This window comes from Gracilinanus agilis, chromosome 4, assembly GCF_016433145.1.
Source record: "Gracilinanus agilis isolate LMUSP501 chromosome 4, AgileGrace, whole genome shotgun sequence".
In the NCBI taxonomy this organism is placed as follows: Eukaryota; Metazoa; Chordata; class Mammalia; order Didelphimorphia; family Didelphidae; genus Gracilinanus; species Gracilinanus agilis.
Window position 1 is genome coordinate 501,560,795 of NC_058133.1, and position 24,359 is coordinate 501,585,153.

General features: G+C 51.5%; 1 protein-coding gene across 4 annotated transcripts in view; it reads left to right on the forward strand.

Moving 5' to 3' along the window:
- MLXIPL (MLX interacting protein like) overlaps nucleotides 1–24,359 on the forward strand; it is a 35,410-nt gene that overhangs the window by 5,371 nt on the left and 5,680 nt on the right. For all 4 annotated transcript variants that reach the window (XM_044673101.1, XM_044673100.1, XM_044673099.1 and 1 more), the window contains exons 2-9: nucleotides 9,336–9,442; nucleotides 14,514–14,596; nucleotides 14,797–14,886; nucleotides 15,232–15,276; nucleotides 15,651–15,852; nucleotides 17,203–17,283; nucleotides 21,494–21,654; nucleotides 24,042–24,322. In XM_044673101.1, coding sequence (XP_044529036.1) covers nucleotides 9,336–9,442; nucleotides 14,514–14,596; nucleotides 14,797–14,886; nucleotides 15,232–15,276; nucleotides 15,651–15,852; nucleotides 17,203–17,283; nucleotides 21,494–21,654; nucleotides 24,042–24,322 — 1,050 coding nt within the window. The remainder of the gene's footprint in view (nucleotides 1–9,335; nucleotides 9,443–14,513; nucleotides 14,597–14,796; nucleotides 14,887–15,231; nucleotides 15,277–15,650; nucleotides 15,853–17,202; nucleotides 17,284–21,493; nucleotides 21,655–24,041; nucleotides 24,323–24,359) is intronic.

Genomic DNA, 24,359 nt, shown 5'->3' on the forward strand with positions numbered 1-24,359 from the left:
AAGCTCCTGAGAACCCGCTGCCCCTTCCCTGGAGTGTCCTGTCAGTCCCAAGATCCCCTCTTTAACTCGAACCCGCGAACACTCCTCTCCTTCCCGGGCACCTGGGCACGGCCCTCCCCGCCCCCAGCCCTCTTTCTCCCTTCGCTACACTCCCCCCGCCCCGTACCCACCAGAGCCTGCTTCCCCCTCTCTGGGGTACTCACTGGGCTCCCCGCCATTCCCCACCTGAGCCAGAACTCCCCTCCCTCTCGGACACGCGGGGACTTCGGAGGGAACACGCCGGAGCTCCTCCTCCTTGCTCCGCCCCAAACCTTTTACCCCAGCACCCTGACATTCCCGGGGCACAGGCCCTGAGGTTCCCCTCGGGGCTGCCGCTCCCCAACCCCATGCTCGGGTGGTCCCTCTGCTTCCCCTTCGGGTAGCCCACGGACCGAGCGACCGCAGCCCCACCTCCGCAGGCCTCCCCCCCACCCCCCCACCCTTTCGCTCTACCGGGAGCTTAGCTGAGGGACTTTCGTGCAGACTCTCACCTCGGGGCTCCCTGTCCTTAAACACCTCGGGGAATGACTCCTAATCCCGGCAATCCCCTGCCCCCGACAGGGCCCATCCGCCATCCCCAGACACTAGAAGATGGGCTCCCAGGGATTGCCCAACCCCTTCCTCCCCTAACTGGCTCCTGGACAGACCCACCAGAGCCCCCTCCTCCTGCTCTTGCTCCTCCCAGGACCCGGCACTGCTCTCCTCGAGGCTCCCAGGGCCTCACGTGGTCCCCACTGCCACAATCCTCCAACGCCCAGACCCCCACAACCTTCATCCGACCCCTCCCCAAACCTTGCTGGAAAGTTCCTCCGGGCTGATCCTCAGCCCAACCTTCGACTCCCGTTCTGGGGGCAGGGTGGGGGGGGGGAGGTCCTTCCTCTACTCTAAGGATGCCCACTAAGGTCTTCACTCCCCCAAGCCACGATTTCACCTACTAGAGCCGGGGGAGGGGGTGTTCTCTGGCCTGGTGGGGGTCTGGGAGCTTCCTTGTAAGGTTGGAGCCTCGATTCCCTTCTTCCTGCTTGCCCCCAGGAGACTCTAGGCCAGCAGGGGGTGCTGCAGCCTGCTTGGGGATGGCCAAGCTGCTGGTGGTCTGGAGGGAGGGCTAGGCTGGGCAGAGAGGAGGCTTGCTATCCCAGGACATATCTCCTCTTCACTGCTCCTGAACTTGGAGCCAAAGGGTTCCAGCCCTGGCCTCAGAGGATTTGGGGGTGTCAGGTCAAAAGGAGATGGGCTTGTGGACTGTGGAAGGCCACCCCCAGCAAGCTCCAAACTGTATTCTCTGGGGTGTAGAGGAACCCCTTTCCCTGCCCCCTTCCTGGCCAAGTGCCCTGGATGTCCTGGAGCAAAGTTCCCGGAGCAAAGAACAGAGCAACCCAGGCGCTGGGATAAATTATCAACTGGGAGCGATGGGAGAGGAGAAAGGGGGATAGGCTGGCCTTGATCTTCTCTCTGTGCAAATATCTCTTTTCATCCCTCCCCCCTTCTGAGAAATGCTGGCACCCACTGCCTGCCCTTCCCCCTGCCCTCAAACACCCAGGGATCCTGGCAGGGACAGAAGAGTTACCTCCCTTTAGTTCCAGAGGGGAACATGGCGAGGGGGCGGTGGAGGGGCTCTTTTTGACCAGCCAGGGGATTGGAGCCCTCCGTCCAGACGCTGAGACCCCATTGGCCAAGCAGGCAGCGGGTAACCTTGGCCCACATGAGTTGGCTTGATGCCCAGGTCATGTTGCAACCCGATCGGCTGGGTGGCCAGGACCAATGTGGAAAGTTCAAATTCCCACCCCAACTCTTCCCCTCCCTCCCCCTGTTCCTCCCAGATCACGAGACTCAGTCTGGGGCATCTCAGGTCTTGAGTGTGGTCTTACCCCAAAAGGTGTTAGGGTCCCTCCTGTCCCTTGAACCCCCTCCCACCTCCACCAAAGGGCCTGTCCTGTCTCCAGGACGTCAGATCAGAGGTCGAGGCTTTCAGACACTCAGGCTACCGTCCCGAGGGCAGGCGAGGGCACCGTGCATCCCACAAACACTCATCCAGGTTCCCCACCAGCACTAGGATACAGGCCCAGTGTTGTCCAGAGGCCCTTCAGAGCTCTTCCTCCTTCCATCCCCCTGCTGCCCTTTCCTGCTTTCAGATTTGGGGACAGGTGGTCCATAGGTCAAGGACCAGGGGATGGGTCTCGATAAGTGCCCTGCCCCACCCCCAGAGAAAAGATTTCCCCTAAGCAAGGTGGCTCCCCCCAGATGGCTTCACCCCCTCTCTCCCCCTCCCCCCAGGGTAACACATGTGCTCTAAAAATAGTCTGAGCTGCCCAGAGGGGCAGTGTCATAAGAACCCAGGAGTCTTGTCTCCTAATGATGAGCTGGCCTCCTGCAAGGGTAGAAGCAGGCATACCCACCCCCTCCCCAGTCACCCTTCCTAGGAGGGGGGATATGAGCTCACCAGGGTCCTCTTCCCTTCCCCCCCCAATCTGGTAGACTGCCAGCCTAGCAGCAAGGCATGGAACGGGTCTCTTAAACCCTCTTAAACACCTCCCCCGCCATTGGCAGTTCTGGGGGTGCAATCTGTGACCAAATGTGTGTTGGGGTGTGTAGGGGGCAGAAGAAAAGCTTGGATATTTCTAGGTGGGAGAGCATTGAAAATAACCCTCTGGGACTTTGAGAACTGCTTGGCTTGGGAAGGAGCGGGCTGCCTTTGGAGTCAGAATTTAAACCTACCTTAGGCCCTTCCTAGCTGTGTGACCCTGGGCAAGTCCCTTAACTGCTCTCAGCCTCAGCTTCCACATCTGTAAAATGGAGATAATAACGGCAGAATTCACAAGGTTCTTGTGAGGATGAAACAAGATAATATTCTATAAAGTGTTTTGCAAACCTTAATGCTTTAGGTCAATAATGTTAGCTATTATTATTGGGAACCCTTTGGTATTCCTTCTCTCTAGCCTAATGGGAAATAAGATGGAAGTGCTTAATGCTAGGAATGACCACTTAGTACCAGGGGTTGAGAATAAGAAGACCCAGAGGGACCTACACTGGAGAAGCTCTGGAATCAGTAGAGGCAGGGGCTGCTAGGTAGTACAGTGGATAGAGTGCCAGACTTGGAAGTCCAGGCTTAGAGGCAAGAGGTGTTTGGGCTTCAAATAACTGTGTGACCATGGACAAGTCACTGAACCCCAATCATCTAGCCTTTGTAGCTCTTCTGTCTTAGAACTGATACTAAGATAAGAGTTTTGGTGTTGTTTTTTTTTTAAGTGAATCAAAAGTCTGTTTCCTAGAGGGGGAAATTTGGGACCCAAAGAAGAAAGAAACCAGCATTTGAATGATGCTTAAACATTTCCAGAGGGGGGCTTATGTATTGTCTCATCTGAGCCTCACAACAGCCCTGGGAAGGAGGGATTGCTGGAGGGACTGGCCCTGTGATTTCACTGAAATAGGGAACTCCCAGGTGAGGAGAATCCCTTCTAACCAATGCCAGCCAACACTTCCTCTGCAACTTGAAGTATGAGAGAGTGGCTTCAGTCACACAGCCATTATGTGTCAGAGGCAGGGCTTAAACTGACTCAGTTCTTCCTAGTTCCAAGCCCACCTCTCCATCCACACAGCATTCCTGCCTCTCTACAGGAATTGTGGGTCCCATTTTATAGATAAGAATCAGAGGCTCAGTGGCTTTATGAACTTCCCATTGTCTTAGAATTATTCCTATTATCCTCATTTTCTAGATGATGACACAGAGGCTCAGGGAGTACAATTGTGAATTACCCTTGATCATACAACTAGTAAAGTGAAAGGAGTACTTGGAGTCTTCCAGACTCCAAGCCTAGGACCATATTAAGCTATGCTTGGCAATACCCTCACTGGCCTTGGAGGGAATTCCCTTCAGGGGAGAAAATAAAAATGAGTTGCTGTATCCAGAGGAAGATGGCCAGGATGATGAGGGGGTCTGGAACCAGTAGTAGTTAGCTTAGAGAAGAGCAGACCTGGGAGATGTATGAGAAGAGCTGTCAAATAGAAATTGGATTTATTCATCCAGGAAATATTTATTAAATGGCTGTTGTGTCAGATTATTGTCTGTGGGAAATGTTCTAAATGCTGTGTTCAGAGTATCTTTTGTAGGAAGCTACAAGGTTTATAAAGACAAAGACTTGGTCCCTGCCCTCGTGGAACTTACCATCTAGTAAGTGGGGAAGACACAGTCAAAAATAATTCTAATCTATACTCTTATATTGAAGCTGTGCAAAAACAAGTGCTATATGAGATCCGAGGGGAGGATCATTATGGACAAAAGTTATCAGGGAGGCTGCATAGAGAGGGTAGCCTCTGAGATGGGTCTTAAAGATAGGGAAGGAGTTCAACTGGATAAGAAAGGCATTCTAGGAATAGGGGAGAGCAGAAGAGAAGGTATGGAGGCAGGAGAGTTCAGAGCATTCCAGGAGACAGAAGAGACTGGCTCAGCTGGAGCATCATAGAGACTGGACAGGGAAAGTGGCATGGGCATGGACATGGAGACCAGGTGCCTGACTAGGGGCTAGTTTTGATCTCTACTGTTCCTGTGGGCAGAATTAGGACCACCAATAGTAGAAGCTATAGGGAAGAAAATTTTACCTTACTCTAAGAAAGAACTATCCTATAACTAGGCGGGTGGGGCATCTGGTAAGACAGTGAGCTCCCAGGTCATTAGAAATGTTTGAGCAGACACTGGATGTCCACCAGTCAGGGACACCTTAAAGAAGATTCCTGTCCTGGTTGGGAAAATCTACCAGTCAGTCAACAAGTAATGTCTATTAAGGGCTAGGTGGATGCTAAGGACTAAAAATACAAAGACGAATGAAATAATCTCTGCCCTCAAGAAGCTTACATTCTTTAGGGAGAGACAGCAGGTACACATATAAGTATATATAAAATAAGGACAAATTAAATAATAACAAATACAAAACCCTCAACTTAGGGCTTAAGGGAAACTAAGAAGCCATCATTCAACCCTGTCAACTTACAGATGAGGAAACTGAAGCTCAAAGAGTTATGTGAATTGCCCAAGATCATGCCACACAGCTTGAATTGACTCCAGGAAGTCCAGGGCTCTAGTGATAATAGCTCCAATAGTTCTCAAGTTAAAAAAAAAAATCCACCAGATAAGCAAGGGAATTGGGGAGGATGAGGCACCAGCCTGTGAAGGGACCAGGAAAGGCTACAATTTGGAGCTGACATTTGATCTTTGGAGTAAATTAAGGTGATAAGGAGGGAGAACATTCTAGTCATGGGCAACTCCTCTGCAAATACATGAAAATGGGGCAGTAGAGTGGCAGATGGAATCATGGGTGTAAAAAACATCAAGAAGGCTAGAGTTTGGATGCAGAGAGAGTAAGGGGGAGGATTGTCTATTGAGGCTGGAAAGGGCTTTAAATGCCAGACAGAGAAGTTTGTGTTTGATCCTAGAAACCATAGGGAGCCACTGGAGCTTATTGAACAGGAGCGTTTCCTATGTCTGTGCTTTAGGAAAAGCCCTTTGGCAGCCATGTGGATGAACTAGGGAGGGAAATAGCTAGAAAAAAAGGAGAGCAGTTAGGAGACAGCTAATCTAGGACAAGGTGATGAGGGTCAGAATTAGGAAAACTTAGATGCCTTTCAACTCTCAGATTCTATCATTCCATGTTTTTTTTTTCCAGATCACACTGTGGCTCCCAATCTCGGGCTTTAGCTGCATATTCCCTCTTCCTCTAACCCCTCTATGGGCCCACGCTTAGGAAAAGTAACAGTTTGACACACTCCACTAAGGGTTGTATCACTGAATGGAGATAGAGAGAAAGGACACCCAGATCCTCAAGTGTGATCCTATCAGCCACATAGGGGCAGGCCCCAGGATACTTACTGGGCTGGCCAGCAGGCTCAACCAACCTGGAATGCCCCACCTGCCTTTTTCTATGACCTACCTCTATTCTAGTGTCAGTGGAGGATCCATCACTTATCCACCTCACTTGTTGCAGCCAATGGGAAACGCCTCCCTTCCCATCTAAGCTGTGTCTCCCCCTGTTGACTCCATCTCAGACCTGTGATTCCCCAAGGCACCCCAGGGGTGGGCTTCTCACCCACCCCCATACTGTGTTCTGGGCATCCAGCTGGGCGCAACCATCCATGCCTGGGGTGTATTCAGGATGGCAAGATGAAAAGTCGAAATTATCAAAGCACACCCTACCTATCTGAATCTAAGTTATCTGAAAATAGAAGCTAATTACAGAGCAGTATCTGCATAAAAGGATGGGGAGTCGCACTTATTGATTAAAAAAAAAATATAGGATGGAAGCAAGAGAACAAAATAGGCCACCACCCATCATTCCAGGCAAAGATCTCTGGTGATCTGTGGTCAAGCAGTTGTTATTCAGTTGTGTCCAATGCTTTGTGACCCCGTTTGGGGTTTTCTTAGCAGAGATGCTGAAGTGCTTTGCCACCTCCTTCTCCAGAACATTTTACAGATGAGGAAACTGAGGCAAACAGGGTAAAGCGACTTGCCCAGGGTCACACAGCTAATGAGTGTCTGAGGTTGGATTTGAACTTGGGTCTTTCTGACTTTAGGCTTGGTGCTCTTCCACTGTACCACCTAACTGTCCTTTGTCTATTGTCCAGTCTTTAAGGTACATTATATACACCACCAGAGCCCACAGAGTCCACAGCCACTGGAATCTATAAAATTCCTTTTAGCTTCTCCCACTGGATGCCTTTTCCCTCCAAATTGGAGAGAGCAAAGAGTCCTAAATAAAAGGAGGTCCCTTTCCAGGTGCAGGGTTTCAGTCAGACCTTTGGGCTCATCGCTTGATCCTGGCCTCTGCTGTTGCTGGACAGCCTTTTCTCTGCTTCCTGGTCCCAATCCTCTCCCCTATTCAGCCTTCTATGCTATTTGCCATTGAACCCTTAGCAGTCCTCTCCCATAGCTTTCAAAGCTTTTAGCCAGACCCCTCCAGGCTTAGACTGTTCCTTCTTTCCTCCACCCATTGGCCTATCAGAGATAGCATGGTGCCATAGCTAGAGGGCCAGCCTTGGCGTTCAGAAGTCCTGGATTCCAATCCTGCCTCCTATACTTATTAGCCCTGGGATCCTGGGCAAAGAACTTAAGCTCTCTGGGTCTCAGTTTCCCTGTCTGTAAAATGAGCCTAGAGGCTCCGGATGGGGGAGGCTGAAAGGCAGTTTGGGGCTAGGGAGGGGACTAGGAGCCCCTTCCTCCCTCCTTCCCTCCCTCCCTCTGTTTCTTCTTCCTTCCCAGATGGTGTTTTTTCTGGGGCTGGAGGGGAAGGACGTGTGTGTGTGCCCGGCATTATGTACTCTGTATTAGAGCAATGAGGCCTTTCACCCATGGGGCCTCTGGCCGGCCCCCTCCAGCTGCTGCTAAACAAATACTCAGCCTGGAGATGGGGGAAGGCACAGATGGGGGTGGGGGTGGGGGCAGCCTACAGATAAGCCTGCAAACCCTCAGCCAGAGGGAGGGGCTTCCCAAGCCCCAGGGCCCAGCTAGGAAAGGAGCAGGCTGGACTTCAGCCAGACTTCAGTACTTAACAGAAAGGGCACCAGCTCTAGGGACGGAGGACCCAAGTTTGAATCCTCCCCTCTGTGACCTAAACCAGTCACTTCATTCCCCTGGCCTCAGTTTCCCCTCCTGTAGAATGATCTCTGAGATCCCACTGCCTCTGAGGTCTTTGGGGAAAATCATTGATAGTGTCCATCCCAGGATGCTTGGCTGGCTCCAACCTCAGAGTATAATTGTGGGAGGGGGCACATCTCTCCTCCCCCCCCCTCCAGCAGTACCTCCTATTCCTGTTCCATTTCATGATTCTTCAAGGGGACACAAAGTGACCTGAGGCACTGGACACCTGCCAGTGGAAGGCGGAGGATTCTGGGTCAGGCTTAGAGCTTCTCCCAGCCAGTGACTCTGGCCTGTCCCTTTTCCCTTCCCAAAGTCTTCTGCAGCGATGACGGGAACTGGACATTGCTGGGCCTCTGAGAGCAGGATGGGGATGGGTGGGAACAGGAGAAACCAGGAGGGAACCAGTCTGAGACGCCTGGGAGAGAAAAGAGGATGCTGGGCAGGGAGGCGAGAATGGAGGCAAGAAGGCTCCCTGCCCCATTCTGTGCCACTCTTCACGTTCCTGGCACAGCTAAAGCAAACGTACCTCCTTCCTCCTTCCCTGCCTCCACAAGGGCTAATCCAGTAAGATAATTCCAGCCTGGCACCCTCTCCTTTCCCAGATACTATAATAGAGAGCTGTGAATATTAGCAGTGGAGGGCCCTACAAGCTCCCCCCATCATCTTAAAGAAGAGGGAAACTGAGGCCAGAGAGGAGAATCAATCAATAAACATCGGTCACTTCCGGGGTACCAAGCTCGATGCCAAGTGCTGGAGATTCCAGAACAAAAGGGAACCAGGCTCTGGCCTTGGGGAGCTTCCGTTCTAGCGGAACAAACAACCCATCCCCACAGCTGGACATATAGCAAATAGACAAGATGAAAAAATGTAATCTGGGGAAAGGAGGACACTAACAATGGCTGGTGAGGCTCTGAAGGAAAGCAGGGATTCTCAGAGGTAAAGGCAAGACTGGGGTGCAGACCAGGCATGGAGGACCACCAGGACAAAGGCAGGGATGGGGGGAAATTGGAGCATTTGTATGTAGGTTGGACACATGGCTGCATGGTAGAGAGGAGGGAAGAGGGTCAAGTGTAAGGAGTCTGGGAAGGCAGATTGGAGCCAAACAGAAGGATTTTGTACCCCAAACTAAGGTGTTTCTGTACAGTGAGAGGAAACCTGGATTTCATTGACTTGGGGGATATGTGGATAGCTTTCTCTAGGAAGATCCCTTCAGCAGCTGTGTGGAGGATGATGTGGAGAGAGAACAGGCTTGAGGCCGGGGACACCTAGGAGAAATGGCATGAGTCTAGGAAATGACTTTCCCAAGATCACACAGGGAATCTCTGGTCAGTCCAGATTCCCAGATCCGAGGATATGGGTCTTTCCGTAAAACTACACCATTGCTTAAATATACATTGTAATGAGATTTTTTTTAATGCTTTAACTCAAAGGAGTGAGGGTGGGAATTTCAGAGAAAGTGACGGATAGATGGAGAAGGTAAGGGGGGCTAGGGGTGGCCCTAGACACCAGGTGCCTGCTTGCTCCCACACTGTGTAAGGATTGGGGGTGGGACTCTGAAATGGCCCCGGGATATAGTGACCAAGCTGCTCCCTCCCTGCTAGGGGGAGGGTCTGGCTCTCCCCACTTCTGTCCCTCTGCCCTTCCTGATCCAGACCTGCTCTGCCCCTCACAGCGGGAAACTGGTGTCTCCCAAGTGGAAGAACTTCAAAGGCCTGAAGCTACTCTGCAGGGACAAGATTCGTCTCAACAACGCAATCTGGAGGGCCTGGTACATCCAGTGTGAGTGGAGGTGGGCAGCCATTAGGCTGTGGGCAGTTGGGTTAGGGTCTCCACTTTCCTGTCCTCTCCACCTCAGCCTACACCAAGCTTTGTGTTTCTTCCCAAGTCCTGACCTTTTCAGATTTCAAAAACACCTTCTCCAGGAAGTCTCCCAGATTTACTCTGCTTGATCTTCTGATTCATGGATTTAGAGTGAAGTAGGTCATAGGATCAGAGATTCAGAGGAAGAAGGGATTTTAGAGGTGACCTGGATTAAAATTCTGGTGGCTATCGCTTAGCTGTGTGACATTGGGCCTCAGTTTCCTCATCTGTAATATGAGGAGGTTGGACTAGTTGCCTTCTAAGATCCCTTTGCGACTCTAGTTCTAGGATCCTATGAGACAGACCAGCCCCCTCTTTGACACAAGAAAAGACTAAGGACTTAAGAAATTAAATAATTTGCCCAAGGTCCCACAGGCAGGTAGATGCAGGCAGAATTTGAACCCAGTGCCTTCTGACTCCAAATAGAGCATCTTGCCTACAACATAGCAAAGTCTACCTAACTCAGAGCATCGATTGCCTCCCCAGAGTCAGATCCACAGTCTCTGGAGCTCGGATTTTGTCCATTAGTTTGAGGAAACCCAATTCACCCCCTCAGGGAAAAAGACATTTCATTCTTCCCTTGGTGACCTAAGAGAAGTGTGTCACTCAAGGCTTTTTGTTGGTTTGGAACCTGTTTCTATTCTCAGCCTGTCCCATCTCATGGAGCCTGAGCCCCTTATTTTTACCCCATGTCACCCTGAGGCATGTGGTGGGGATCAGTGCACTAGCCTGAGTCAAGAAGATCTGGGTTCAAATCTCACCTCAGATACTGCCTCAGTGACCAGGGAAATTCTCCTTGACCCAGGCCACTCTCTTAAGAGCATAGATTGCAGAAAAAATGCTGATCTGCAGTTGTGAATGGAATTTCCTCATCCTGGAGTTCCCTATGTCAATGAAATCCCAAGTTTGGTCCCCATTCCCAGGGCTGTTGTTTGTGAGATTTACATCAGCAAGCATTTCTTTAGCAACTACTGTGTACCAGGTTTTGGGAAGGGAGTAAATCTTCATACAATGCCTACTGCATGCTAGGCACCATACTAGGGACTTTTTAGAAATATTTCACTTGATCATTTTCTCTGAGGGATACAAAGATCAAAATAAGACAGTCCCAAAGAAAACTTAAAACTGTGTCCTTCTCTTCAGAGGCATCATGATATAGTGGCTAGAATCCTGGACTTGAAGTTAGGAAGTCCTGGGTTCAAATCCCACCTGTGTGGCCCTGGGCAAGTGAGTGTTTTCAGTCTCTTCTTATGTAAGATGGAGGAGTTGGACCTGATGAAGTCTAAGGGCCTTTCCAGCTTCAGACCTGTGATCCTGTGATCTCCTGCCCCTTCCTGAAACAATAAGCACGGAGCTCTGGAATGACAGAGCTGAAAGCTAAAGGTCAGCTAATGCAAGAGTTCTTAACCCAGGGACTGCAAACATGTTTAAAAAAAATATTTGGATCCCTGTATGTCAATAGAATTGGTTTCCTTTTATCATCCTATGTATTTGATCTTGAGTATTTCAAAGCATGATTCTGAGAAGGGGGATCCCTAGGCTTCCCCCAGCAACCCCAATGGAGGTCAAGGACACACCAAAGTTCAGAACCCCTGATCTAGGGCCACCCAATCATCCCACATGTGGGGAGGCACTGAAGGTCTCCAATCAGATCTCTTCCCTCTCCACTTCTCAATCCTAATGACTCACACTCCTTTCTTCTCCTTGGCTACATTCCAAATGCCTCCTCTGTGATGTGGAGGTAACCTCAGCTTCTGGAAGCTTATGCCAGAGGAGGGCAGACTTAGGGTTTGTTGTAAGAGAAGCAGCATGGTACAGTGGGAAGAGTATTGCTTCTGGGTCCAGAGGACCCAAGTTTGGATGCTGCCTCTTAGGTTTATTGTGTCTTATCTAGGACAAATCACTTCCTCTTACTGATCCTCACTTCCCTTATCTCTAAAATGGAGAGGCCTCCAAAGGTCCAAGAATTAGGTCTATGAGTCCACCAGGTTGGGAACCTCAGTGATAGACTCTGTCTCTTATCTCAGAACCAACCAGCTCAGTTCAGAGATATCACCAGAATGGCTAAAAGATAATGAATTTTTCTGGTGGGACAGCTCTCAACTCAAAGATTGTCAACTGAGTATAGAAGGGTTTCAGTCTTCACTGGTAAAGGGAGTACCCTCAGCCATAAAATCATAGATCTTTAAAGAATCAGTCTCGGGGAGAAAAACTAGGTGGTTAGAACACCAAGCCTGGAGTCAGAAGGATCTGGATTCAAATCTGGCCTCAGAGACTTCCTAGCTGTGTGACCCTGGGCAAGTCACTTAACTCCAATTGCCTTGCCCTTGCCCTTTTTTTTTTGTAGATTTGTCACTAAGGAAAAAAAAAAAAGGAAGGAAGGAAGGAAGGAAGGAAGGAAGGAAGGAAGGAAGGAAGGAAGGAAGGAAGGAAGGAAGAGAAAGTTTCAAAAGTGAAGTAGGTAAGAAAATACTATGAGATCCCTGTTTCACAGCTGAGAAAACCAAGGTTGTATGACCTACAGCTGTTAGGCGGGGGTCAGGATTTGAACCTAGGTCTGAACTCTCAGAATCTGGTGTTCTTTCTATGCCTTATTCAGGAAGTGTTTAGTGAAGCCCCCTCACTGGGCTCCATGACACTAATAATCACTTGCATTTATGTCTTTCTTTAAGGCAGGCAAAGGGCTTTTAAAATATTCTTTCATTCTATCCTTACCATAACCCTGAGAGATAGATTGTATTACTATCTCCATTTTACAGATGAGGAAACTGAGGCAGACAGCATAGAGAGGCAGGAGGAAAGAGAGGAAACATAGTCCTTATCCTTAATGGAGCCAAGGAGAGAAGGCTAGCCCACAAGAGACAGTACCAAATGAAAAACTTTTTCCATTCTAGCCCATCCTTTCCATTGTCTTGACGGCCCCTGGACATCCTTTGAGCTCTCCCTCTCTGGACCTTCTCCAGCTCCCTTAGTCTTACCCAGGATGGGAAGACTAAAGAACTTCCCAAGGTCTTCCAGGTGTGGAGAAGAAAGAAGGGTGTAGCTCTGTCATTAACCCTTTCTCTGGTGTCAGCTAATACTGATCAGTTTGCCTTCTAGGGCTCCTCTAAGCTACATACCTGGAAGCTCAGGAGGTGAGGAACCCCCCCAGCTGAGCTCAGGCTCAGAATCCTTCCTCCAGGGCTTGCTGGCCTTGAAATCAGGAGGCCAATCTTCTGAGGTCCTCTCTTACAGGTGCAACACCTAGGATTAGAGATGAAAAGCCGGAGGGGGCCTCAGGCCAGTGAGGCCAATCCCCTCTTTTTCACATACAAGGAAACCGAGACCCAGGCTGGTTAAGTAATTGCTTAAAGTCACACAGGTATTAAGCACCAGAGGAAAGATTTGAATCCAAGTCTTCTCCCTACAGAGCCAGGGCTCTTCCCACTGTCCTGCTTTAGCAAGAGCTCCCAAATATTCCCTTTCTCCTCTTGGCCAGCCCCTTAGACCTCTTGTGGGGCTGGTGCCCCAGGTTGACAGGCTCTGTCTTTGGGAGCTGAGGCCCTTCTCTATCCTCTACAGCATGCCACCTCCATGATTTGTTAGTATTAGGAATAAGTCATATAAGGAAGATCTAGTACAGATTTGAGGCTCCCCTTGTGTGGTTCTTAGGCTCTGCTCTGGAACTCTGGTGAAGGAGGGATCACAAAGCAGCCTCTGGTATGGTCCTATGGGAATCCTGGCCATGTCTTCCGATTGTGTCTCAGATCTGATTCACCTTACTATGGGCCTTTACCTCCCTGGGGTATAGCAAATGAAGGGGTTGAGCCAGAGGCCATCAGAGGAAGGTCCTTTCTGCTTCAGAAACCCAGCCAAGGCTCCAATTTCATTCTGTTGAATCTCCTTTGGGTGCATAGCCCTGTATCTGCTATGGGAGCTCCCAAGAGTATAAGACATGGACCCTGACCTTGAAGAGCTTCTCCTCCAGCTGGAGAAATCCCTCACATCCACACCCACACCCACTCCCACTCCCACAGAGATAACTCATAAGAGGTGAGACAGAACAATTTGTTTCCAATCAAATCTACAATTCTGTTAGTATTATAAGGAATTACCAAAGAGGAAAGTCCTTTGACCATTGAGGATTGGCATCTGCTTTGCAATTTATAGTCTTATAGGGCAGCGTTGGTAAACCTTTTAGAGATCATGTGCCCAAACTGCACCTTCAAGCCACCTGTGACTCTCCCCTCCAAACTCCTTCCCCGCCCCCCACCATTACCACAGAGATTGGCATTCATCTGCTGGACAGAGGATTGGGGCATGCAAAAAATGTCATCAGGCATGGTGGAGAGGGGGAGTGGAGCAGCACCCTCCTTCCCACCAGGGCACGTGTGCCACATCTTCACCAACACAGTTATAGAGTATCTGAGGGGCACTGAAAGATGAAGTGACTCCCCAGTGTGGCATAGCTAGTATGTGTTAGAGGCAGGACCTGAATCCCACAACTTTCTGCTAAATGGAGGTGACAAGCAGATAATATTGTGCCAGAAAAGATGGAGAAGGGCAGCTAGGTGGACATGGTATAGAGCACCAGAACTGGAGCAAAGAGGACTTGTGTTCAAATCTGCCCTCAGGCACTTCCTAGCTACATGACCCTGAGCAAGTCACTTAACCACAATCACCTAGCCCTTAGGACTCTTCTGCCTTAGAATTGATTCTGAGACAGAAGGTGAGAAAGGAAGGAAGAAAGGAAGAAAAAAATGAAGGAAGAGAAAGAAGCAAGAAAAAGAGGAGAGAAAAGAAGAATATAATCTGGGTGCCTTCATAGAAACTTGGGGCTAGGTCTGGGACAATTGGTAAAAGTCTGCAATGGTTGGTGGTTGATACCTTCTATCCATCAGTGTGTGTGTAATCAGCCTCCCTAGTATCCAGGAGAGGGAGGAAGGTGGGACGTTGGGGCCTGAGAGAACAAGGGTCCCCTGTGGCCTGACTCAGCCCACCTTCCTCCTAGATGTCCAGCGGAGGAAGAGCCCCGTCTGTGGCTTCGTGACCCCTCTGCAGGGGTCTGAAGCCGATGAGCACCGGAAACCAGAGGTATTTGAGACCTCCACGGCCCCTGCCCAGACCAGGCACCCCCAAGCTTCTCCTCTGAGGGGTGATTGACACAGCCCACCCCTAGACTTTGTCCCCAGCCCCGTCTCCCTCCTCCATTTTAGCTGGGCTGTCAGGAACGGAGCTGGGAGGGTGGAGGTAGGAAAGGTGCTGCCTTGGGTCTCCATGACTTGCCTTCCCAGGCCGTGGTGCTGGAGGGAAATTACTGGAAGCGGAGGATTGAGGTGGTCATGCGAGAATATCACAAGTGGCGAATTTACTACAAGAAGCGGGTGAGTGTGTAAGAGGAGGTTCAGGTCCCCACCCCACCCCAGCCAGTCTCCCCCCAGAAGCCTGCTCAGGACCCAGAGCTGTGGCCAAAGCACAGACATTTCCAGATAAGCCACTCCACTCTCAAAGCCACTCCACTCCACTTGGAAGCCTCTCACAAGCCCCATATCTCCTCCCCTGACCCTTGAGCCCTTCTGGGGGGGCCCCCACCCTTCCCTTCTCTACGGCCAGCCCAGCATTGCCATCTAGTGGCCATGTCGTACCTCTATGTCCTCTTCTGCTGGTGGGAAGGTAGAGAAAGTTTTGGTCTTGGGTGCAAAGATCCAACCCTCTGTGTGTCTCTGCAGCTCCGCAAATCCAGCAGGGAAGGGGACTTCTTGGCCCCTAAGCAGGTAGGTGGTGCTGGGGAAGAGGGGGGGCAGGGGAAAAGCTGGAGGGTGGAGGAGGGAGATGAAAAACTACTGGCTGTATGTTGAAGAGAATGTGATTTTTGAAAAATCAGTGTCACGAGGGGATAGAAGGAAAGGCAGGGAGAAAGGAGTCATGGGGGTAGAAAGTGGGGTAACCCCTAGCCCACCAGTTGTCTGGGCAGTGCCATCTCCCCAACCAGAGGGGGGAGATGAATAAACATGAAGCAACCCCCCACCCCAACCTCTGTAGGATGGCTGACTGGAGCCATCCCTCTAAGAAGAGGTTGGGTAATGGGGGGCCAGACAGTAGGGTGACCCCTGTCCCGCTGGCTTGCTGGTTGGTGCCATCTCCCCAGGCGGAGGGGGGGTGGAGGCCACCAGAACGATGGTGCGAGCAGCTCTTCTCCAGTGTGGTACCAGTGCTGCTGGGGGGGCCCGAAGAAGAGCCAGGGGGCCGGCAGCTCCTCGACCTGGACTGCTTCCTGTCCGACATCTCCGACACACTGTTCACCATGACTCAGCCCAGTCCTGCCCCACTTCAGCTGCCCCCTGATGATGGTGAGAAGCCCATTCTAGTATCAAGGTGAAGCCTATTCAGAACAGACAGCAGAGGGTCTAGGAGAAAAGGTGGGAGGGGTGGGAGGTATAGAACTGAAAGGGACACTCGATCCATTCATTTTACAAAGCAGTTGAGACTTCAGGATCATGGGGGCTCTCAGCTGGGGAACTAGAAGGGTCTTTAGAGGTCACCTAGATCAATGCTTTTGGGTGGATGGGTGCCACTTGTAACCTCCCAAGAGGCTCCTAGATCCAGGGCTAGACGAGACCTCAAGAAAAGGAAGTGAATTCACTTCTAGATTATAGGATCATGGCTTTAGAGCCAGAAGGGGCCAAACCACCTCTGTGCAGATGAGCAAACTGAGGCCCAGTTTCACTTGCCCAAAGTCGCACAGAGCCAGGACCTTAAAACAAGTCCTCAGACTCTAAACCCAGTGCCCTTTCTGTTGTACACTGCCTCTCAACTGGATACCACCCCACTCCAGAGAGTCTAGGTCTCAGTTTCCTCACTGGTAATGAGAGATCATCAACTAGATGATCTCTAAAATGCCATTGAGAGGAGGGGCAAAGGCCTCATTGGAGAAAATCTGGGACCACCCAGCACCTTGAAGAGAATCTTGGCCAAGAGGGTTGGAGGACTCTTCCACATCTGGGGATGACCTTACTAGGGACCCTGGAGAGAAGATTTAGGAGTGGCCAGGACTGGGGCAGTCTCCATGGAAAATGTCCCCACTGCAGGAGAACTGAAAGATCGTTAGCTTGGAGAAGCCTGGGGGGTGAGGGAGAGGGAATGCTCGCTGTCTTCAAAGATATGGAGGTAGCATTGGGTTTGTTCTGCTTGGCCCCAGAGGGCAGAACCAGGAGCAAAAGGGTCGATGTAAGCTTGTTGTCTAGAAAACATACTAACACGACAGCCGTCCCAAAGAGTGAAGAACGGGCCACTTGTGTAGGGGTGGTGGGTCCTCATAGAATCATACACTCTCAGCCCCAGGGAAGGACTCAAAGGCCTCCCAGTCCAATTCATCCCTGACCAAGCCTCTAGCTTGTGCTTGAAGGACTCTGATGAGGAGGAGCCCATGACCTCCCTCCCTGGTAGTCTTCACACAGACTGGATGACCCCTGGGAAGTGACATTAGAGGGAGGATTCCTGGTCAGTCGGTGGGAGACTGCTCTAGGAGGTGTCTCAGGTCCCTTCTTGCTCTGGGCTTCTGTGGTTCTATAAGAACCTTGGGAGGGGATTAAGGGAGCCCTCTGCCATGAGGCTATGAGAGTATGCAGGTGGGCATGGATGACGTAACAGCCCATGCCTCCTCCAGCCTCTCCTGACACTGCCTCCGCCCTCCCCCCCAGCCTACATTGGCAATGCTGACATGATCCAACCAGACCTGACCCCCCTGCAGCCCAGCCTGGACGACTTCATGGATATTTCAGGTGAGGGGGGCCAGGAGAGCTGGAGTCAGGGCCCAAGGCCCGAAAACACAGAGCTGCTGTCGGGGAGGGGGATGTCCTGAGGGATGACCGTGGCTGCAGCAAAGAGCCTTCACTAGGGCCCTAAAACGTCTTCATAGATTCTCTCCAGCCCCCACTGGCATCGTGGAAGTGAATTCTCAGATCTATAGTGTTGGTGCTAAGGAGCAACAAGTCAGTGTTGCTTGTTGCCAAGAATGGGGCTTAGTGCTGGGGCTGTAGGTTCAGTACTAGGGACAGTTCAGTGGCCAGAAGCTGGATGGGGGCTTCCAGTCTGGGCTAGGACTTCTTTGTCAGGTCTGAGTACTGGGGACAGGGGTGCAGTGCTAGGAATGACAGCTCAGGGCTAAGGATGGGGGCTCTGTGTCAGGGCTGGGAACCCAGGGCCAGAGATAGAGGCTCTTTGCAAGTAATAGGGACTCAGTATCAGATAGGGCAGTGTTATGCTGAGGGGGAGAGCTCAATGGGAGTTCAGTGCCAGGGGTGGGGACCCAGGGTCAGGAATGAAGGGGACAGGATCTCAATGCCAGGGTGGGGACTTAGTGCTCAAGAGTTGGGGCCCACTGTAAAGGGACTGCACAGGTTGGACACAAGAAGAATTGGTCTAAATTTAAGGTGGAAAAATCCTCTCGCTCTCAAATCAGAACCAAGGCTCTAGAGTAAGGGGGCTGGTTTGAGAACTGATAGAGGTTGGTGTCCCCCCTCCCCCATAGGTTCCTTAGGTCTGCCAATCAAGAGGCAGAGGCCAATGGGGCCTTGGGAATGAGGAACCACCCCATGCCCCCATGCCTGCCTGGCCCAGCCATGGGGAGAGGGGAGGTGGCTGCCTCAGGCAGAAGTGGAGATGGCTGGGCTTGGGGAGCAAGCTGGCCCTGCTTGGGGACAACCCTGGCTGGGGATGGACATGCGAACATCAGGTAGGAAGAGGCTGCTGGTAAACAGTGGCAGCCCAAGCTTTCCCCGAGTCCTGCCTGGAGTGGGCCAGTTAAGGGGAGAAGGGGAGACCACTCAACCCCAAATGGCTGTTAAAGACAGGAGGTCAGGCAAGAAGAGACTGAACCAAGGGCATGCGGAGTCTTGCTAAGGGCATGCTTCATAGGGCTTGGCCTTGGTTAAGTGCCCAAAGGTGAGGAAGCTGGTGGTATTGGGGCAGAGGTGGTGCTGGGGACTTTGGTGGCCTCCATGTTGCCTCGAAACAAAGCACTTCTTAATTCCCACCTTCAGAGCGGTGGACTAAATGACAGTAATTTGGGCCTTACTGCTGGGGCCAGAGGTTCATTGTTGGGGAGGGGGTAGAAGGCTCAGGGGACAGGGAAGAGGGATTCAGTGTCCAGGGATGAGAGTTCACTAACAGGAAGAATGGTTCTGTGTCTGGAGATGGTAGGGGCTTGGTACCAGAAATAAGGAGCGCAGAGTTGAAGATGGAGGCTTAGGGTCAGGGTTGGGGCTCAGTGCCATAAAGGAGGCTCTAGTGTCAAGAATTTCATTCCCTTCTACAAGCTTTTATTAACTCCCTACTAGGTACGAAACAGTATACTAGACAGTCCAAAATCTTCTCTACCCTCAAGGATATTATATTCCAGTGGGTAAATATGGACCATTTATAGCTAAGTAAGCCCAAGGTCCCTTTGTCAAGGAGGCTGTGGAGTGACTAGTGACAGGGGAGATCAGGAAAAGCCTCCTTTTGGGAGAGGGAAGTCCTTGAGTGGAGGCTCTACCAGAAGCAGGGATTCTGAGCAGCAGCAATGAAGAGTGGGGATCAAAAGATCCAGAGACAGGAGAGGGATTCTCTGGAGCGAATCGATCAGACTGTAGAGAGTGTGAGGAGCAGGAATGTGAAATAAATCCAGAAATGGAGGGTGGAGACAGACCCCAAAGGGTTTGTTGGGGTTTTTTTAACTTTCTGTCTTAGAATCAAGACTGTGTATTGGTTCCAAGGCAGAAGAGTATTATGGGCTAGGCAGTGGGGATTAAGTGACTTGCCCAGGGTCACCCAGCTAGCAGAGGGAATGTGTTTTACTGGAGACAACAGAGAGCTTCTTGAATAGGGGAGGAATGTAGTCTGATTTGGGCTCTGGGAATGTCTCTGGGAGACTAGATTAGAGGGAAGAGGCTTGGGAGACCTTGCGGCAGTCAGTGCTCCAAAGGAAGGTTGTGACTAGGGAGAGACCGTTGGGAGGAGAGTGCTGGGGATGGAGGGGTCAGTGTCAGATATGGAGCTTCTGGGCTTGAGATGAAGACTTGACTGCCAAGGATGGGAACCCAACTCTGCGTATGGTGGTTTGGCATTCTTCTGGGGACAGAGGCACAGTGCTAGGGAGAGGGGCTTATGATCAGCGCCAGGAGTGGATTCTTAGTGCCTAAGTCTAAGTGATCGGGGCTTTGTGTCAAAGAGTCATTGGTTCAGAGCTGAGAGATCAATGCTAGGAAGGGGCTCCTCTAATCTTAGGGGTATGATTCCATGGATGGACTTAGTTCTGAGATGGAGAAAGAGGCTCAACCCAAGGCTTGGGGACTTAGTGCTGGGCCTCTGGGCTTGGCATCAGACAAGCCTTTGTGTGTGGGGATGGGGGTTCAATGTTCTTTTTTTTAAAACCCTCACCTTCCATCTTGGAGTCAATACTGTGTATTGGCTCCAAGGCAGAAGAATGGTAAGGGTAGGCAATGGGGGTCAAGTGACTTGCCCAGGGTCACACAGCTGGGAAGTGTCTGAGGCCAGATTTGAACCTAGGACCTCCCGTCTCTAGGCCTGGCTCTCAATCCACTGAGCTACCCAGCTGCCCCTGGGTTCTATGTTCTTGATTCAACATCAGTAATAGTCTCAGGGCAGGAAGGACTACTGAGTGTCGGGGGAAAGTCCTTGGAGGCTCATGTATCCAGGCCTGATTCAGGTTTAGAGCTCCATTTACCTAATCCTGGCTTGGAATGAGAGGTGGGCTGCTCTGACCCTGGGATACCAGAATGCCTTTGGGGAGAAGAAGAGAGCTTTGAGAAGGTTCTAGGCTGACCAGGGGTTCAGGTCATAGTCTCGAGAGTGAAGTTAGGATTATGGTCTCTGGAGGCTGGGAAGGGTAGGATTGAGGGCCATCTCTTCTTCCCTGACTTGGGGTTTTAGTTAACTCTGGATGAAGAGGGCACGGATGAATGGATCATGGACCAATTTTGTCTCATTGCGTACATGGAACGAAGAGACAAACACACAAGACAGAAATACAATTCCCTCCAGTCATAGGAAACATCTAGGCACCCAATGGCCCCAAATCCCATGTGGCTTCTTATCTGTGCCACTCTGGGAATGGGGGGGCTCCTTACACAAAGAGAAGGACCTTAGCCCACCCCTGCCTTGTCCTCCAGGGGGTCAAAGGGCTATGGGGAGGAGAATAAGATGGCTCCCTCCCTCCCCCTCTCCCTCAATCTTTCTCTAGGGAACCACAATACACTGCAGGGTACCAGGAGCTCGGCCAGGGCTGGAGAAAGGTGCTGGGAAGAGGGCAGGCAGGCTGGTGGCAGCAGCGGGTGCTTCATAAAGCCCTCGGGATGTGGTTAAGCCACAGGCAGTCGCTTCCCAAAACCAGAATAGCCTTCAGCTTACACAACTCCCACATCGAAAGCTGGGGCTCTTCCTGCTCCACTTCCTGGGTGCATCCTCCCCTTTTCTCCCTCCACCCATTGAGGACTTGCCCTTCCCTGTTCTTTATGCTCACTGCCCAGTTCACAGCCTCCCCTCTCTGTGACCTCTCACTTCCCTTACCTCTCCCAACCAGAATGGGTGAACCCTGCCCAGGAACTGGGGGTCATGGACTGAGCAGCAGGGCATCCCATGGGAGGGCCATTTCCTGGGGTCTCAGCCCTCTCCTGCAATTCAGCAAAGGCCCACCCCACCCTAACCCAGTGCCGCTTCCCCCATGAGTGAGACAGAAACTCTTTAAGTTTCACAATCTCCTTTAAAAACAAGCTACCCATCCCCACACCAGAAACCTTCACCCTGACCGGCTAACTGGGGGGTGCCAAGACCCACCTCTCCTACAAGGCCTCCTACCTTGGAAGGTGTCAGAGAAAGCTCCCAGGGAAAAAGGAGGGCCAGAGGAGAAAATACCCTCCCATTTCAGGGACCTAGGTGACACTCAGGGTACCCCATTCCTCCTGACCAGCCTGACCTGCCCTTGATTTACAGAGTTCTTCACCAACCACCGGCCCCCATCAACACCTGTGAGCTTCCCAGAGCCCCCCAGTTTTAGCCCAATGGCTGACCCTCTGTTTAGTGGCGGGTTCCTGACACCAGAATCTCAGGCTGCCCCCCCAGGGGTGCCCCTTCTCCTGGGCAGCCGACTACCGGTAAGTGTTTGTTCCCATCCCAGCCCCCAACCTTCCCACACCTCTCATTCTTTGATGTCTTTCTACTCTCTCATTCTTTCAGTTAAATGGCCCAAAGGGCAGAGGAAGACCTGAGCCCAAATTTGACCTTGGATACTACAGAAGTCACTTAACCCTATTTGCCTCAGTTTCCTCATCTGTATAGTGGGGATAATAAATAATAGTACCTTCCTCCCAGGGTTGCTATAAGGACCAGATGATCTAAGCCCTCAGCACAGTGCCTGGAATCTAGTAAACCCCATATAAATGTTAGCTGTCGATATTAATTATTACTCATGTAACTACAAGTCCCATCCTTGGATGGTCATGGGAGGAGCACACACTGACTGCGAAGAAAAAACTCCCACTGAGTTACCAATCATACAAAACAATTAAAGAATAAGATGCCATCTAACCCCGATAGGCCCTATCGTCCAGATGTGGGAGCAGTTAGGGCTGGAGGAAGCCAAATCATCCTGGCAAGCTGGGATGGTCCCAGAAGACTTCCTGGAGGTGGTAGGACTTGAGTTGAGTTTTGAAGGGTGAAGGATGTGGATAGGGAGAGGTGGGAAAAGTGTGACCCAAGCTACAGAGGCTGGAACAACCAAGACATTTCTGGGGAAGAGTGTCTGGAGTTGAGGGGTGCAGGTAATAATGAGAAGTCACCTTGATTTGGGGAGTGCTTGGCTGGCTCTGAAGCCCCTCTTCTCACAACAGTCCTACTGGATCAGTAGTTCTGGGCTCTTCATCCTCATACTACAGACCAGGATAATGAGTTTTGAGAGGATCAGTGACTTGCCCAGGGTCATGGAGGCAGGACTCAAAGGCTTCTTCTCATACTGAGGAGAGGTAGGCTGAGTCTGGTCAGAGAGAGTGTAGAAAGTCAGGAGGCTGAAGGTTGAAGCACTGCAGGTACAAGGGCCAGTCCTGTTAATCTCCCTTCTGTTCTTCACACACAATGCTCCATTTCCCACCTCTGTGCCTTTGTAATGGTCCCCTGTACCTGGAATATACCTCCTTCCCAGAATCCTGTTTCCTTCAAGGCTGGGATCAAGCCCCACTTTGTGCAGGAAGGTCCATCCTTCAGTTCTTCATATTGATGGGTTTCCATTGTCTCCCCCTTCAGACTAAGCTCCTTGAGGGCAGGCACCATCTGTGCTTTTTCTTTTTATCTCCCGTCGCCTGGCATGGAGCAATGATTGCTGGTTCCTCTCGTCCCTTCCCTTGGATGCCAGGATATCAGAGAAGAAGCCAGTTGGGGGGAAGTCGTTGTTCTGTGATAGGCACAAAGTTCTGAGGATCTGAACGCAGGCAATGGCAGAAGTGATGGGGAAGAAGGGACTTAATCTGCCAACCAACCAGCAAGCATTTATTAATCACCTACCATGTGCCAGGCACAGTGTGAGGTCCTAGCCAAAGGGAGACAAAAAGGTTCTCCTTGGAGAGCTTGTGGGAGCAAAATATAATGGAGAGAATGCTGGCCCTGGAGTCAGGAAGACCTGGGTTCCAATTCTGTCTCAGGTACTAGACTGCCATCCTGGGCAAATCAATGATCCTATGCCTGAATCACTCTGGGCCTCGGTTTAACCCTCTGTAAAGTGAGGAGGTTGGGGGGCAGCTGGGTGGCCCAGTAGATGGAAAGCCAGGCTCAGAGATGGGAGATCCTGAATTCATATCTGGCCGAAGACACTTTCTAACTGTGTGACCCCTGGACAAGACACCTAACCCCCATCGCCTAGCCCTCACTGCTCTTCTGCCTTGGAATCAAAACACAGGATTGAGTCTAAGATGGAAGGTGAAGGTCTAAAAAAAGTGATGGGGGTGGACTAGACTCAGGCTTTGAGCTAAAATACTGTGACTTTGACTCCTGCTGCTCCCCTCCAGCTGGCAAACCTCTCCTCCTTCAGGAAATGCTTATTCATTCCTGCCCACCTATGTTCCTCTCCCTCTCTGCCTTGTCCCTCTGTCCTGTGACATACATGCTGAAAAGTCACCACCTCCGAGCAGTCTTCTTTGACCATCAGGATTTTCCGATTCTCTGATCAGGATCTGTGACTCGGTCTCCCTCCCACAGCTTTGCAGTTACTGCTTTGTCTTTGGGGCCCCTGTTATCTATTTGTAAGCCCTGAGGTCCTCTCCTTCCCTGTCCAGAGACTGCCGCTGCCCCAGAGGCCCGGGGTCCTGCCCTCCCCCTCAGACTGGCCCCACTCACAGGGGCCTTGGCTGGGACTTTCCCCAAGGGCCAGGCTGTGTCTCCTTCCTCTGTGCCTCGTGTCGTGCCTGGCACAGGCTCCTGAGCGGAAGGGGCAGTGGCAGAGGGCCGGCCCAGGCCCGCTCGACTCCTAAGCTTTGTGCTTTGTGTCTTTCAGGCTCGGAGCAGCTGCTCTGGACCCCTGGACTCACCTGCTTTCCTGAGCCCCGACTTCCTCCTGCCAGAAGACCCCAAGCCCAAACCCCCCCAGGCCCTCCTCCATTTCCCACCTCCTACCAAGGTGCCAGGCCTCGAGCCTTGCCCCGCTCCCCCCTTCTCCTCCCTGGCCCCTTCCACCCTCCTGATGCAAGAGGACTGCCTGTACCCCGCCAGGTTTCCCTTCCCTAGCGCAGCCCCCCCTTCAGCAGTCTCCCCACTCCCCACCCCCCGCCCCTTCCCAACCCCCCCCCCCACCACTGGCCCCTCCCCCTCCTCC